General features: G+C 45.3%; 1 protein-coding gene across 2 annotated transcripts in view; it reads right to left on the reverse strand.

The window, feature by feature from the left end:
- The window catches only part of dstyk (dual serine/threonine and tyrosine protein kinase), a 106,718-nt gene that overhangs the window by 20,359 nt on the left and 70,003 nt on the right, over positions 1 to 16,356 (reverse strand). For both annotated transcript variants that reach the window (XM_070859479.1, XM_070859478.1), the window contains exons 4-5: positions 5,704 to 5,942; positions 2,813 to 2,896 (exon numbers count right to left, since the gene is read on the reverse strand). In XM_070859479.1, coding sequence (XP_070715580.1) covers positions 2,813 to 2,896; positions 5,704 to 5,942 — 323 coding nt within the window. The remainder of the gene's footprint in view (positions 1 to 2,812; positions 2,897 to 5,703; positions 5,943 to 16,356) is intronic.

Consider the following 16,356-nt stretch of genomic DNA (forward strand, 5'->3'; position numbering starts at 1 on the left):
TGTCTCATCTGAAAAAAAACACCTCCAACAGTGCAGCACTGGAGTGTCAGCTTAGATTTTTGTGCTCAAGTCCCACAACCTTTTGACTCAGTGGAGAGGGTACTATCCACTGAGCCACAGCTGACATCACATGGCAGATCTGGCCATTCACATCCAGCAGGAGACACTGGACTGCATTCGGGAGTGGGAACCCTGGTTATCTTTCTTGCAGCCCTCCCATTACTAAACACAGAAACATGGAGGGCAAATGCACTGCCCCATATTGCTATTCCTCAGTTGAGATCAAGCAACTCAATATACACCAGCAAGGGATAGAACTCTTCTGGTCTGCATGAATCAGGATATACAACTCGCAGATTATCAGGCCAAGTCATTGTTGAGAAATTAACCAAATGGAGGTGGACTACAATGTAATTGAAATTACACTGAATTGAAATAATTGTTCACCAATCTGAAGATTATACTCTTAACATTATATTTCAACAGTGCTAAAACAACACTTGCCATTTTCCCTCCAATTCCCTTTTTGGCTGATGGGTCAGGAGATGTCCTCCTCTCAATCTTCTGCCAGCACTATTCTGTACCCAGCCAGCAGATGTACAAGTGCAGCCTGGAGCCACTCGCACTCCAGTTTGCTGCTTTCCCTGTACACAAATACCGAGGCTTTCACTCAACATCAATTACCAATAACATTCCATCCCAACTTATCCCAAGGGTCAATCCTAAGGGTGAATCCATGTTGTATCAAGCACCAGTACAACCTGACCAACACATTGCCTCGACAAGGGAAACCAGAGTTCAATTTTGCAAATCCTTAAGGTTAGCTGGATAATGCTGTCCCTCTTAAAGCCCCATGCTTAAATCAGCAGTGCAATGCTTGAACCTCACAACATCACCATACAAGAAAATAAAGTATTCAGTATATATTCACTGGACAGGGTCCCTCTGATGGAGAGAATGGGTCACAAAACCAGACCTTTCCTGATTGCATTTCACTCAGCTCTGCTGGAAGGTATGCCTATGGGGTTTAGAAATGCCTTTGGGGTGGAGGAGAGATGAGTTTTGCAGCACAGCCCTGTGACTTACAGATGGTGGGAGGGTTGTTGTGGGTCAGGTTCAAGGTGGTCTATGTTCCCCTGGAACGATAGGACATTTTGCCTGTTTTTAAGGTTGTGCTAGGACAGGCAAGTTCCATACATCTTGGCCACAATCACAGAGTACATTTCATATCAAGTGGATACGAAATTGGTCAAGGGACAGAAGGCATAGAGTAGTGGCGAAAGATTGTTTTCCAGACCGGAGGGAAGGATACTGGGGTGTTCCAAGGGAGTCGGTATTAGGGCCATTGTTCTTTGGTATATATTAATGACCAGGCCTTGGGTACACAGGGCATAATTCAAAGTTTGCAGATGACACGAAACTCAAATGTAGTAAACAATGAGCAGCATATTATATTAACAGACTTCAGGAGAACATACAGACTGGTAAAATGGGCAGACACATGGCAGATGAAATTTAATGCAGAGAAATGTGAAATGGTACATTTTGGTTGGAAGAAAGAAGAGAGGCAACAAGAAATAAACGTTACAAATTTAAAGGGGGTGTAGGAACAGCGAGACCTGGGGGCGTAAGTACACAAATCTTTGAAGGTGGCTGAACAAGTTGGGAAGACTATTAAAAAAAGCATATGGATCCTTGGCTTTATGAAGAGAGGCACAGAGTACAAAGCAAAGTTATGCTAAGCCTTTATAAAATACTGGTTAGGGCCCAGCTAGAGTACCGTGGACAATTCTGGGCATCACACTTTCGGAATGATGTCTAGACCCTGGAGAGGGCACAGAAGAGAGTTACTAGAATGGTACGAAGGATGTTGTGATTTCAGTTATTCGGAGAGACTGGAGAAACTAGAATTGTTCGCCTTAGGTTAAGGGGAGATTTAATAGTGTTCAAAATCATGAAGGGTTTGACCGAGTAAATAAGGAGAAACTGTTTCTAGTAGCAGAGCGTTGGTAACTGGAGAACATAAATTTAAGGTAATTGGCAAAAGAACCAGAGACGACATGAGGAATCATTTTTTATGCAGTGAGTTGTTACAATCTGGACTGCCTGAAAGGGTGGTGGAAACTGATTCAATATTAACTTTCAAAAAGGGAATTGGATAAATATTTGAAGAGTGATCATTTACCGGGCTATGGAGAGTGGGATTAATTGGAGATATCTTTCAGAGAGCCAAGCAGCACAGGGATGATGGGCCGAATGGCCCCCTGCTGTGCTGCATGATTCTATGATTCTTTTCTCCTGAAGGCACTGACTTATGTTGGAGGTGCAGTTGCCAGGTACCTCATGAAAGTGGCCATTCTTGACATATGAAGCCTAGACTGCAAGGGTCATTGGTACATTTGACTGCGGGGAGCATCACATCCACACATGCATACCTTTCAGCAGAGGTGACTGGACAGCAATCAGCACAGGCACCCTGGCTGATTGCTCCACTGCCCAGTGCAAGGGCCGAGATCGAATGTACCGCCATTACTGCTCCCGTAGCGGAGATAAGTTACCCGGAATTAAACCTGGGCACCTTCCAATCAAAATGCCTACCCACGCAGTACATTTAGCCATCGGTGGACATAACGTAAAAGTATTTCCACATTAGGGGACATAAAAGGAGGACACGTCTGTGGACACAAATGACAAGGACAGACATCTAATGATTTGGGAGATACTGTACTGGAATGGGGTGACTTTGAAAGCCTTTAAAACACCAACGACTATTCAATGGTGCTTCTCAATTCACCAGAAAAAGCATCTTTACCTGCTTGATCTGCTCCCAAAGCAACCGGGACACCGTTGATCCTGAATGGAATGTCACCTCAACGTGATATGCAGCGTTTAAAATCTAGAAAAAGACAGTATTATTTCCCAAAAGGCTGAAAAGTTACAGTATTTAGCTTCAAATCACAGCACAAGTATCACCGAGACATGGCGCGTGGCAAGTGCAGTATACTTGGGACTTTAGCCCTTATGGTTAAGCAATGCCTCGATTTCAAAATTCTCATCCTCGTTTACAAATCCTCCATGGCCTCACCCCTCCCGATCTCTAATCTCCTTCAGCCTCACAACCCCCCCCACCCCCACCGAGATGTCTGCACTCCACAAATTCTGCCCTTGAGCATTCCCTGATTATAACTGCTCCAACCATCCGTGACCGTGCTTTCAGCTGCATAGGTCCCAAGCTCTAGAACGCCCTCCCTAAACCTCTCTTCCTTCCTTTAAGATGCTCCTTAAAACCGACCTCTTTGACCAAGCTTTTGGTCACCTGCACTAATTTCTTCTTGTGTGGCTCGGTGTTAAATTTGTTTTGTTTTGTCTTAAAACATTCCTGTGAAGCACCTTGGGACGTTTTACTATGTTAAAGGCGCTATATAAATACAAGTAGTTGTTGTTGCTGTATGGTTCCCAAAGCTCTCCACCACTAGGGTTTTCCTCATCCCATGTCTGGGTCTGTTATAGACGCATTGATGGATATTGATTGCTGCGATAAGTCAACAACTCCATTATTGTCGTATCATGCGACTACAAGGATGGCAGAAGGCAAACGAGATGGACCCGGGTCTTTTATCATCCATCAATTCCTCATATCCGAAAAGTTTTGGCCTTAAAAAGCGTACTGACGTAGAGTCTTTTGCTTGCAGTGCTGATTGGTCTGTATGGTTTTATAGGTCACATGGTCATAGACTAATCACACGTGCAGAATCAATTCCAACACGGCGTATTGGTCTCCGCCCCGAGCCTCAGTTTGCCATTGGGGGACTCCCAATCGCCAACACACTTTGGCTCTCATCTCCTGCTTGCTGGCAATACTACAGGAGGCACGCTCGTTGGATGACACGAGTACGTGTTGCCGAGCTGTACCACTTGACATGACAAGCAGGAGCCAGGGCTGAGTGACACCAGAATTTAAAACAAGGGAGTAAAAAGCAACTTCTAAAATGAGGGAGAGGGTGGGAACAAAATACCAAAAAAGAATGCATTAAAAAGGAAAATAACTTTGTAGCTTATGAAAAACGGTCAGGAATATTATAAGTTTCCGGTAAATCCTGGGTCCAATCATTATTGGCACCTTCAGGCATCTCACTGGGGTTGCAAAGATATTACAGGACAGGACGAGCATTGGGGCAAGTATCTGTAATGAAAGCTCTACATAATAAGAAAGGAGGGTTTGCAGGCAATTAGAAACGTGGACATGCAACTGCCCTGCAGTAAGGACCTATTGCTGCAAGGGAGTTGTGTGATGCCCCCCCCCCCCCAGAGTCCCAGCAATCCATCCCTCAAAGCTCAAGAAAAGCATTCCTACTTGCTATTATGTTTCTCATTCTTTGGGCTTGCCTTGTGTGCATTTTGTGGACCTGCTTGTTTGGAGATGTGGTCGACAATTCCTAAATCACAGCAGCAAGATCGCAAAGATATCGCCAAATACTGGACTGATTCCTGAGATGAGCAGGTTATCCAATGAGGAGAGCTCGAGTAGACTGGGTCTATACTCTCTGGAGTGAAGAAGAATGAGAGGTGATCTTTGAAACATAAAATTCTTGGGAGGACTTGACAGAAGCTATTTGCCCCTGGTTGCAGAGTCCAGAACTAGGGGTCTGAATCTCAGGGTAAGAGGTCACCCATTCAGGACTGAGATGAGGAGGAACTTCTTCACTCGGAGGGTTGTGAATCTTTGGAATTCTCCAACCCAGAGGGCAGTTGATGAGTATATTAAAGACTAAGAGCGATAGGTTTTTGGGCATCAAGGGATGAGGGATAGGGCGGGAAAGGAGAGTTGATGTACAAGTTCAGCCATCACCATACTGAATAGCAGAGCAGACTCGAGGGGCCGTTTGGCCTACTCCTGCTCCTGCTCCTATTTCTTATCTTATGTAGATAAATGGGAAGCTGGATTCAAACGTCTGCTCACTGACCTTCCAAGGCATTGCACAGAGAGTCAAAAACCAAGTGAAGCGAGGTTAGACGGTTCGGGGTGGGGTGGGGGGGGGGGCGTTAATTAGATAGGGACTTGCACACATATGCAATTCAGTCCCCAATTAAACTCGTATGCTCGATCCTTAATTTTATACATATGTTGCTTTAATTTTATGAATAAATCGCAGAAGTTATGGCAACTTGGGAACCAGTGAAGTCGAGCTGGTTGGAGCAGTAGAGGCCGAGAAGCTGTACGCAGCGAAACAGAGTTGCTACTGCACAAGTCTACACAGACAACTTCCATTTTGAATGGGGCATTAGAATTTAGCTCGGCACTTGACATGAAATGAAGAATATAGTATAGGCCATTCGGCCCATCACACATGTGCAGGTTCTTTGAAAGAGTGATTCAATTGCTCCCACTCCCCTGCTCACTCCCCATAGCTGTGCAGATATTCACATTTCAATTCCTCTTAGAATCTGCTTCCACCACCCTTTCAGGCAGTGCAATCCAGATCATATCTCACTGCGTTAAAAAACATTCTCCTTGTCCTCCCCCTCTGGTCCTGTTGTCATTTTTTTGAACAATGTGTTATAGCTATCTGGCCCCGAGAGTCCGGTGCACACAACCATGAACCCACCAAGGCAAAAAGGTTCAAACACGGCCGCTGTACAAGTGCAGAGAACCCTCGCTCTCTGCCATCAGATCTTCTGATCTTTCACCCACTTTTGACGCACCTGTTTCAGGTGATTGCTGGTGACATTGTTCGTGGCAGAATCCTGATTGGATTTCTCCAGGCTCTTGAGGCAGCGTTCCAAGGTCCCGACAAAACTCTCGCGAAGGTAGTCGACGGAGCTGATCAGTTTATTGGCGACCGCCTGATTTAACCGTGAAATAATCAACTCTTGAATCTGTTTGATGCAGCACTTAATGTCATTATTGCCAACAGTCTCACCATTCTCTGAGATGATTATGTCTGCGGGGGGAGGGGGGGACACACATAATAGAAGAGGCACAATTATGACGACTGGTATTAGGCTAGTTTTGAAATACAAATCAAATGACAAAAATATTGAAAACAGAGATTACATTTCATTTTAATGATGTTATTACCACTGAGGCACATCCATAACTGAACCAAAGATTAGAACAGTCTCATTGAATCAATGCAAGTTAAGTTTGTCACATGATTCAGGACAAAGCAGGTCACTTGATCAGCACCCCATCCACCACCTTCAACATTCACTCCCTCCACCACCGGCGCACCGTGACTGCAGTGTGCACCATCTACAAGATGCACTGCAGCAACTCGCCAAGGCTTCTTCAGCAGTACCTCCCAAACCCACGACCTCTACCCCCTAGAAGGACAAGGACAGCAGGCGCATGGGAACACCACCACCTCCACGTTCCCCTCCAAGTTACACACCATCCAGACTTGGAAATACATCACTGCTTCTTCATCGTCGCTGGGTCAAAATCCCGGAACTCCCACCTGAACAGCACTGTGGGAGCACCTTCACCACACGGACTGCAGCGGTTCAAGGCGGCGGCTCACCACCACCTTCTCAAGGTCAATTAGGGATGGGCAATAACTGCTTGCCAGCGACACCACATCCCATGAATGAATTTTAAAAAATTGTTCATTAATTCAGAAAAACAAACTTTGGCGGGGGCGAACATCCTATAAGTGATCCATGACTTAATATAAATTCATCAGTAGAACACTGGAGGTTTGAAATACAGCAGATGGCATATATTGCAATGGAACCTTCGAGTGCAATGTGTGACAACAGGATTTGAGCTCACAATGCTGGACCTGTGAAATTTGCATTTCATCCCTGGAAAAGATTCCAGATTCCCAAACTTGGATTAAGTGCATTGTGAACTTAGCGCAAAGTACTGTTGGCTATAGGTCTGTCACTAGGGCTGGCATAGGAACACAGAACAGGAAGAGGCCATTCAGCCCCTTGAGCCATGATCACGGCTGATCTGCACCTTAACTTCATCCGCCTACCGTGGCTCTGTATCAATGAAAGCAAGTTGAGGGGATGAACTAAGACATTAAAGTAAATTGGCTTAAGTGTGACTTATTGCATAGGTGTAGAATTCGGACAAAGATTCTTTACCCAAATTGTGGATACACTTTGTTTGTTGTGCTGTTGCACACTGCTATCAATATGTTAAAATGCTGTTTCCCCTGGCTGGGGAATCCAGAACCAGGGGTTAAGTCTCGGGATAAGGGGCTGGCCATTTAGAGCTGAGATGAGGAGAAATTTCTTTATTCAGAGGGTTGTGAATCTTTGGAATTCTCTACCCTAAAGGGCTATGGATGCTGTATCGTTGATTATATTCAAGGCAGAGCTAGATAGATTTGTGGACTTCAGGGGAAATAGAGGGATATGGCGATAGCGCAGGGAAGTGGAGTTGAGGTCGATGATCAACCATGATCTTATTGAATGGCACAGCAGGCTCCTGCTCCCAATTCTTATGCTTTTATAATGACAGCATTGGCAATTACATAGAAACACAGAAAATAGGTGCAGGAGTAGGCCCTTCGAGCCGGCACCGCCATTCAAGATCATGGCTGATCATTCCCTCAGTACCCCTTTCCTGCTTTCTCTCCATACACCTTGATCCCTTTAGCCGTAAGGGCCATATTCAAGAGGGAGTTGGATATATCCAACAAACTGGCATCAATAACTCTGCGGCAGGGAATTCCATAGGTTAACAACTCAGTGAAGAAGTTTCTCCTCAGCTCAGTCCTAAACGGCCTACCCTTTATCCTAAGACTGTGTTCCCTGGTGCTGGACTTCCCCAACGTCAGAAACGTTCTTCCCACACCTAACTTGTCCAGTCCCGTCAGAATCTTGTATGTTTCTATGAGATCCCCTCTCTTCCTTCTAAACTCCAGTGTATAAAGGCCCAGTTGATCCAGTCTCTCCTCATATGTCAGTCCAGCCAACCCAGGAATCAGCCTGGTGAACCTTCGCTGCACTCCCTCAATAGCAAGAATGTCCTTCCTCAGATTAGGAGACCAAAACTGAACACAATATTCCAGGTGAGGCCTCACTAAGGCCCTGCACAACTGCAGGAAGACCTCCCTTCTCCTATACTCAAATCCCCTAGCTATGAAGGCCAACATACCAATTGCCTTCTTCACCGCCTGCTGTACCTGCATGCCAACTTTCAATGACTGATGAACCATGACACCTAGGTCTCGTTACACCTCTGTTTTCCTAACCTGCCGCCATTCAGATAATATTCTGCCTTCGTGTTTTTGCCCCCAAAGTGGATAACCTCACATTTACCCACTCACCTAACCTGTCCAAGTCACCCTGCAACCTCTTAGCGTCCTCCTCACAGCTCACACCGCCACCCAGTTTAGTGTCATCTGCAAACTTGGAGATATTACACTCAATTCCTTCATCTAAATCATTAATGTATATTGTAAAGAGCTGGTGTCCCAGCACTGAGCCCTGCGGCACTCCACTAGTCACTGCCCGTCATTCTGAAAAGGACCAGTTAATCCCGATTCTCTGCTTCCTGTCTGCCAACCAGTTCTCTATCCACATCAGTACATTACCCCCAAGACCATGTGCTTTGATTTTGCACACCAATCTCTTGTGTGGGACCTTGTCAAAAGCTTTTTGAAAGTCCAAATACACCACATCCACTGGTTCTCCCTTGTCCACTCTACTAGTTACATCCTCAAAAAAATTCTAGAAGATTTGTCAAGCATGATTTCCCCTTCATGCTGACTTGGACCAATCCTGTCACTGCTTTTCAAATGCACTGTTATTTCATCCTTAATGATTGATTCCAACATTTTCCCCACTACTGATGTCAGGCTAACTGGTCTATAATTACCCGTTTTCTCTCTCCCTCCCTTTTAAAAAAAATTGTAACACTAGCTCCCCTCCAGTCCATAGGAACTGATCCAGAGTCCATAGATTGTTGGAAAATGATCACCAATGCATCCACTATTTCTAGGGCCATTTCCTTAAGTACTCTGGGATGCAGACTATCAGGCCCCGGGAATTTATCGGCCTTCAATCCCATCAATTTCCCTAACACAAGTTCTTGCCCAAGAAGAATATCCTTCAGTTCCTCCTTCTCACTAGACCCTCAGTCCCCTAGTACTTCCGGAAGATTATTTGTGTCTTCCTTCGTGAAAGCAGAACCAAAGTATTTGTTCAATTTCTTTGTTCCCCATTATAAATTCACCTTTTTGGGTATTTGGGCATGGCTTACTCATGCATGGAATAGAATCGATTCCCTCGTCTCTCCCCCCACCCTCCCTTGACACTGGTTCCAGGGGAAGGTAAGGAAACAGACACTCTAAAATATACTGCAGTATCTCTGTTAGATATGTTAACGGAAGTTATCTGCGGTGTCCTGGTCAATATTTATTTCCTCAATCAACGTCACAAAAAAAAAAAATCTAATTATTTGGTCATCATCACATTGCTGTTTGTGGGAGCTTGTTCTGCCACCCTTACCGAGCAGAGCTGCCTGTGCAAGGCCAATTATCCCATGGGGAAATGACTGGCAATGCAAGACTGGCAGAGCAGCACGTGGCCAGCCTGGCATTGCCCATGGACCTTGATGCACAATTCACAAGAACCGTGGCAAACACAAGGTGCTGGGCTGGCTTACAGCCCCCGAGATACTGGACTGGGCAGTTTGCAAGCTACTTGCCAGAGGAAGACACTTTGTTGGTCACTCCTGAATGGAACGGCTGAGGAAGCTCTCCGGGGGAGTAGGGGAGGGAGCCCAATGACTTATTATTCGCTGAACTGTTGAGAATCATATCTGTGCCCCATATTACACCAAGGTTTGGTGGCTTTGCCAAGATAAAATAGTCACTGGACCTAAAAGTAACTGACTGTGAAGACCTCTGAAACAGTGACGATTTGATGGGGTGCTGTATAAACACAGGGTCAGGATATCGTGGGCCAAACACCATTTGAGCAACTAACTGAGGCCAACACTCCAACACACATTGTCAAAGGTGCTGCCCTTCAACACATAAAACCATCTACCTATCCCAGTGCTTCAGCTGGATGTTAAAGATCACAACAGTACGATTTGAAGAGCAGATATTTCTGTGTTGACCAGGCCAATGTTCCTCCTCAACCATTAGGGTCAATTGGTCACTCGCACAGAGAGAAATCACCTAGAATTTACAGCAGAGAGATAGGCCATTCAGCCCAACAGGTCCACGCCAGTGTTTACACTCCACACAGGCCTTCTATCACCCTTCTTCATCTCACCCCATCCTTCTATCCCTTCCTCCCTCGTGTTTATCTAGCTTCCCTTTGAACACATCTATGCTGTTCCCATGATCTTTCCTACCACCTACGTTAAGCTAACTGGTCCGTAGCTATGTTGCCGCTCAGCTGTGCAGTCTTCTGCAAGGTCCCGCACAAGCCGCTCACCAGCTTTAATAAGAGAGACATTGCGCAGGCGCAAACATTTTATTGGGCCGCGCATGAGAGTCGGGCGGAGCAGGGGGCAGTGCAGCTTATTGGGGACATTGGTGCAGAGTTCCCAGGGCTTGTTCGCTCTCCCATTAATATAGGAGTAACATTAGTTATCTGCCAGTCCTCTGGCACTATCCTCTTTTCTAATGAAATTTTATATATAATATATATATAAAATTATATATGTGTGTATGTAATAAGTGCCTCTGACATCTCTTCCCTAGTTGCTTTCAAGATATGTGAAAGAACTTGCCTCATCGTCTGGTACAGATTGGCATCACTTTTGCCTCCAACAACCACTCGTTGCATTTCAAAGTGCCCTTTGAAATATTTCGACAACATGTTATATAAATACAAGCGTTACATGTCTTGTGAATTTTTGCTCTGTGGGCGATTTAAGAGCTGTTGCAGTGAGACATAGGGCCACTAGGTGTCACTCTTGGCCATACAAGTATCTGAATGCAAGCTTCAGACACAAACATGAAATAGACTTTTAACGGCCAGCTTCAGGAGCAACAAAAAGCGTGGCACAAGATGCCATACGGTCTGGTGCATGGACTTTAGCTTCTTTGCTCCACCGATATCAATTTTAATTCATTTGGAAGTCGTGTCACTGCCATGTTGGGTAATGCGAGAGCAAGGTCCCAAAAACAGCAGGGAGACTTAAAGAAAAAAACACAAATCTGCTTTAAGGATGTTGGAGAAGAATGTTGGCCATGATGTGGAGCTCGAAATCTCTTCTTAGCCTTCCCTACTTCAATGGTAACAACCCCAGTATCTCGAGCCTTCTCTTGTAACCGCATACTGCCTTGGGAGTTACGTGGGTTTCTTCCATTCTGCTGCAATAACTTCACATATCCTTTAATTTCCTGAGCACTGTTGCAATCTCCATTTCCCACACTCAGCCTCTATCATCAGTCAATTGGGACAAACTGTGGGCAGTGTCACACTGCCGCTCCACAGACACGCGCTTGAGATTGAGCCACATTGCCCAAAACTCCTTTCACTCACGATCCTTGCAGCTGTAGAACGAGCGAGCACGTGGACAGGTCAGTGCTCGACTCGCAGAGTTTTGTGCACAAGATGCGCACGTTCCACACATTTGCAAGTGAATGCCAGTATCATGCCTGTATGTCTTGGCGGCGGCTCAGTGCGTAGCGCTTTAGACTCAGAGTCAGAAGGTTGTGGGTTCAATTCCCAGTCCAGAGACTCAAACACATCAGTGCAGTGCTGAGGGAATGCTGCACTGTCGGAGGTGCCAGCTTTCGGAGGAGATGTTAAACCGAGGCCCCATCTGCGATCTCAGGTGAACGTAAAAGATCGCACGGCACTATTTAAAGATCAGGGTAGTTCTCTCCAATGTTATGGCCAATATTTATTCCTCAACCAACATCACTGGCACAGATTATCTGGTTGTTTATTTAATTGCTGTTTGTGGGAGCTTGCAGTGTGCAAACTGGTTGCTGCATTTCCTAACACTGCTACACTTCAAAAGCACTTCATTGGCTGTAAAGCACTTTGGGACATCCCAAGGACCTGAAAGATGCTACAGAAATGCAATTTCTTTCCTTACATCTCAGGCAGGTCGAGACTGGGGTTTTTTTTTTTAAAACTCAATTATTGTACGAGACCAAACAAAACATATTTAGCTTAAATAGGAATCTATACCAACCACAATAACATTAGCGGAGGGGGAACATGATCACTGCAAATGCTGGGCATCTCGCAACAGTTGCATATCCCTACGATTTCTGTCCATGAAACAAGCTCTCCGTTTAACCAGTTACCTCCTGCGCCCCCTTGAACAGATTACACCCAGGCCTTGTGACACTCACCATACTGCGCAGGGCCAAACACCTCTTTCTAAACTCCCTGCGGCCTGCTCCAGGGCTCCCGTGTCACCCCCCAGCATTTTTTGTTACTCATAAAGCTGCATCACCAATTCTTGGTGTATGTATGCTGAACCTCACCCTGCCACCAGAGGACGCTCATTCCCCTCGTCACAGCCTCTCGCCAGTCAACTGTGCATTGAGAAGACAAAATACTTAAACTCCTGTCATTATTCATCATCCCTTCGAGAGTGGGGGGAGGGGGGTGGGGGTGCTAAAGAGAAAGAGAGACTGGAATTTTTTTTCATTTCAATTACAGCACATGACAAACTCCACATCAAACCAATAAAACAAGGGCTGACAATTACCCCGCTCGTGGGCAAGACTTCAGCGTGTGCCAGGAATGCTGCACCAACAGCTGGCATCTCTACTGAATCAACCGGAACTCAAAAACAGTCCATTTTAAATAGTAAGAGGAAAACGCTGGCAATGCCCAACAGGCTCGCTCGTCCTGCAAGGAGCATCTCAACAGTGTCAACAAGACGGATCTTACATGGAGGCTTGTTTGTGGAGACAGCTTTGTTTTTAAACTGGAGCAAGACTGAAGCTTGAACAGGACAAATTAACCCCTTGTGGAATGTTTCCACATCTATTAGCTGTTGATGCATTATATAGCCGATGCCTAATTATCTAAGCCTAAACGGATGTGAACTTGGGATAAATGGTTCATTCTCGGGTTGGCCCAAGAAGTAACCAGTGGGGTGCCACAGGGATCAGTGTTGGGACCCCAACTATTTACAATCTATATTAACGACTTGGAGGGACAGTGTGTAATGTAGCCAAGTTTGCTGATGATACAAAGATGGGAGGAAAAGCAGTGTGTGAGGAAGACATTAAAAAATCTGCAAACAGACAGACAGGCTAAGGGAGTGGGCAAAAATTTGGCAGGTAGAGTATAATGTTGGAAAGTGTGAGGTCATGCACTTTGGCAGAAAAAAAATCAAAGAGCAAGTTATTATTTAAATGGAGAAAGACTGCAAAGTGCTGCAGTACAGCAGGACCTGGGGGTACTTGTGCATGAAACACAAAAGGTTAGTCTGCAGGTACAGCAAGTGATCAGGAAGGCCAATGGAATCTTGGCCTTTATTGCAAAGGGGATGGAGTATAAAAGCAGGGAAGTCTTGCTACAGCTATACAGGGTATTGGTGAGGCCTGGAATACTGCATACAGTTTTAGTTTCCATATTTACAAACGGATATACTTGCTTTGGAGGCAATGCAGAGAAGGTTCACAAGGTTGATTCCAGAGATGAGGGAGTTGACTTATTAAGAAAGGTTGAGTAGGTTGGGCCTCTACTCATTGAAATTCAGAACAATGAGAGGTGATCTTATTGAAACGTATAAGATTATGAGGGGGCTTGACAAGGTGGATGCAGAGAGGATATTTCCACTATAGGAGAGACTAGAACTAGAGGGCATAATCTTCGAATAAGGGGCTGTCCTTTTAAAATTGAGATGGGGAGAAATTTTTTCTCTGCGGGTTGTGGATCTGTGGAATTCGCTGCCTCAGAGAGCTATGGAAGCTGGGACATTGAATAAATTTAAGACAGAGAGAGACAGTTTCTTAAACGATAAGGAAATAAGGGGTGATGGAGCATGGATAGGTTAGTAGACCCGAGTCCATGATCGGATCAACCATGATCGGATCAACCATGATCTATTAAATGGCGGAGCAGGCTCGAAGGGCCGTATGGCTCCTATTTCCTATGTTCTTATGTAACTTGTATTTATATAGCGCCTTTAACGTAGTGAAACAACCCAAGGCGCTTCACAGGGGTATTATGCGATAAAAATTTGACACCGAGCCGCATAAGTAGAAATTAGCGCAGGTGAGCAAAAGCTTGGCTAATGAGGTATGTTTTACGGAGCGGCTTGAAGGAGGAAAGAGAGGAAGAGAGATGGAGAGGTTTAGGCAGGGAGTTCCAGAGCTTGGGGCCTAGGCAACAAAAGGCACGGCCACCAATAGTTGAGCGATTATAATCAGGGATGCTCAAGAGGGCAGAATTAGAGGAGCGCAGGCATCTTGGGGATGTTATGGGGCTGGAGGAGATTACAGAGATAGGGAGGGGCGAGGCCTTGGAGAGATTTGAAAATGAGAATTTTGAAATTGAGGCGTTGCTTAAACTGGAAGCCAATGTAGGTCAACGAGCACAGGGGCGATGGGTGAGTGGGATTTGGTGCGAATTAGGACATGGGCAGCCGAGTTTTGGATCACCTCTAGTTTCTGTGGGAGGCCTGCCAGGATTACTTTGCAATAGTCAAGTCTATTTTGTTAATTTAGCTAGTATAGAATCATACAGCACAGACGACCATTCGGCCCATCGTGTTTGTGACGACTCTTTGAAAGGGCTATCCAAATTTCCTAGCCCTGAAAATTCTTGTCAAGTATATATCCAATTCCCGAGTGAATGTATAAATATATTTCAATATGGAACAGACTGCAGATATGGTGGGAATCCAACATAAAATCCATTTGCAGTGTTCATTCTTACACAAGGCAGAAGTTGAAGAGTCATTAAGATGGCAGTTGGTCAAGTTTGAACAAGAAATTGGTTTTAAAAAAAACACGAACTGCAACATCATCAACACGCACAGTGCTGTCCTTCCCTCAGATCGAACGTAATCTTAAATCGGACTGATCGAACACTGTGGGCCAAAATCCAAGCCTCCCCAGGGCGTGTACGGACCCGGGAGGGCATCGCAAAAGCCAGTTTTCAGCGCACAATGTGCATGCGCTGAAAATCGGCTTTACCGATCTGTCAAGCTGGGGCTTGACAAATCCTCCGCATCTCTGGAGTGAGGACATTTGCAAGGGCAAAATTGCGGGATTTATCCATATCTTGCCCAGCGAATGTCCTGAAAACTCTTGCACCTGATAAAAGCAGGCGCATAGCCTACTTTTACAGGCGTTAAGAGTTTTAAAATACACAAACATTTTAGAATATTATAAAAACACATTTTATTGTTAAAAACCCTCCCCACTACGGTAAGTTTATTTTAAATCATAATTTTAAAAATGTAAAATTTAAAAAAAGAAAATTGGAATATATATTTTTTATAACAAATAACTAATTTAATTAATAAAAATGTGGTGTATTTTTTCTATTTTTTTATTAGAAGTGTGTGTGTTTGGGGGGGGGGGGTGGGGGGGTGGGGGGGAGTTCTCATTTATAACAATGGGCACTCCAAGTTATGGAGTTCCCATTATTATGAATGAGAACATACTTTACCTGATTGGCTGCCCAGAGCCATGTGACTGCAGCTCCAGCCCTGTGCACGTCCCGACGAGCACGCGCTGCAACGCGCATGCCGACCGGGATTTCTGGGCCAATGTGTCAATTCCCCCTCCACTCACCCCATCCTGCCAGGATCTGAGTCGGGACAAATCCCAGTCAGAAACAATTTCTCCAACAAGCCACTATTTCCTTCATTATCATCGTCAGCGGTGGCTCAGTGGGTTGCGCTCTCGCTTGAGTTAGAAGGTTGTGGGTTCAAGTCCCACTTCAGGAACTTGAGCACATAACTCTAGGCTGACACTCCAGTGCAGTACTGAGGAATGCTGCACTGTCGGATAAGACATTAAACCGAGGCCCCGTCTTCTCTCTCAAGTGAACGTAAATTATTCCATGGCACTATTTTGAAGAGCAAGGGAGCTCTCCCCGGTGTCCTGGCCCAATATTTATCCCTCAATCAGTATAACAAAAACAGATTATCTGGTCAATCATCACATTTCTGTTTGTGGGAGCTTGCTGTGTGCAAGTTGGTTGCCACGTTTCCCACATTACAACAGTGACTACACTCCCAAAGTACTTCATTGGTTGTAAAGTGCTTTGAGACGTCCAGTGGACATGAAAGGCGCTATATAAATCCAAGTCTTTCTTTTTTCATGAATTCTCAATGCACAGATCGATGATCAGGGAGTTTATAAGGCGGGTTGGGGGGGGGGGGGGGGTGCGTGGAGGGAGGGAGAGAATCTGCTCCAAGTCACACACCATCCTGGCTTGGAAATATATTGCTGT

Source organism: Pristiophorus japonicus, chromosome 17 (genome assembly GCF_044704955.1).
Source record: "Pristiophorus japonicus isolate sPriJap1 chromosome 17, sPriJap1.hap1, whole genome shotgun sequence".
Lineage (NCBI taxonomy): Eukaryota > Metazoa > Chordata > Chondrichthyes > Pristiophoridae > Pristiophorus > Pristiophorus japonicus.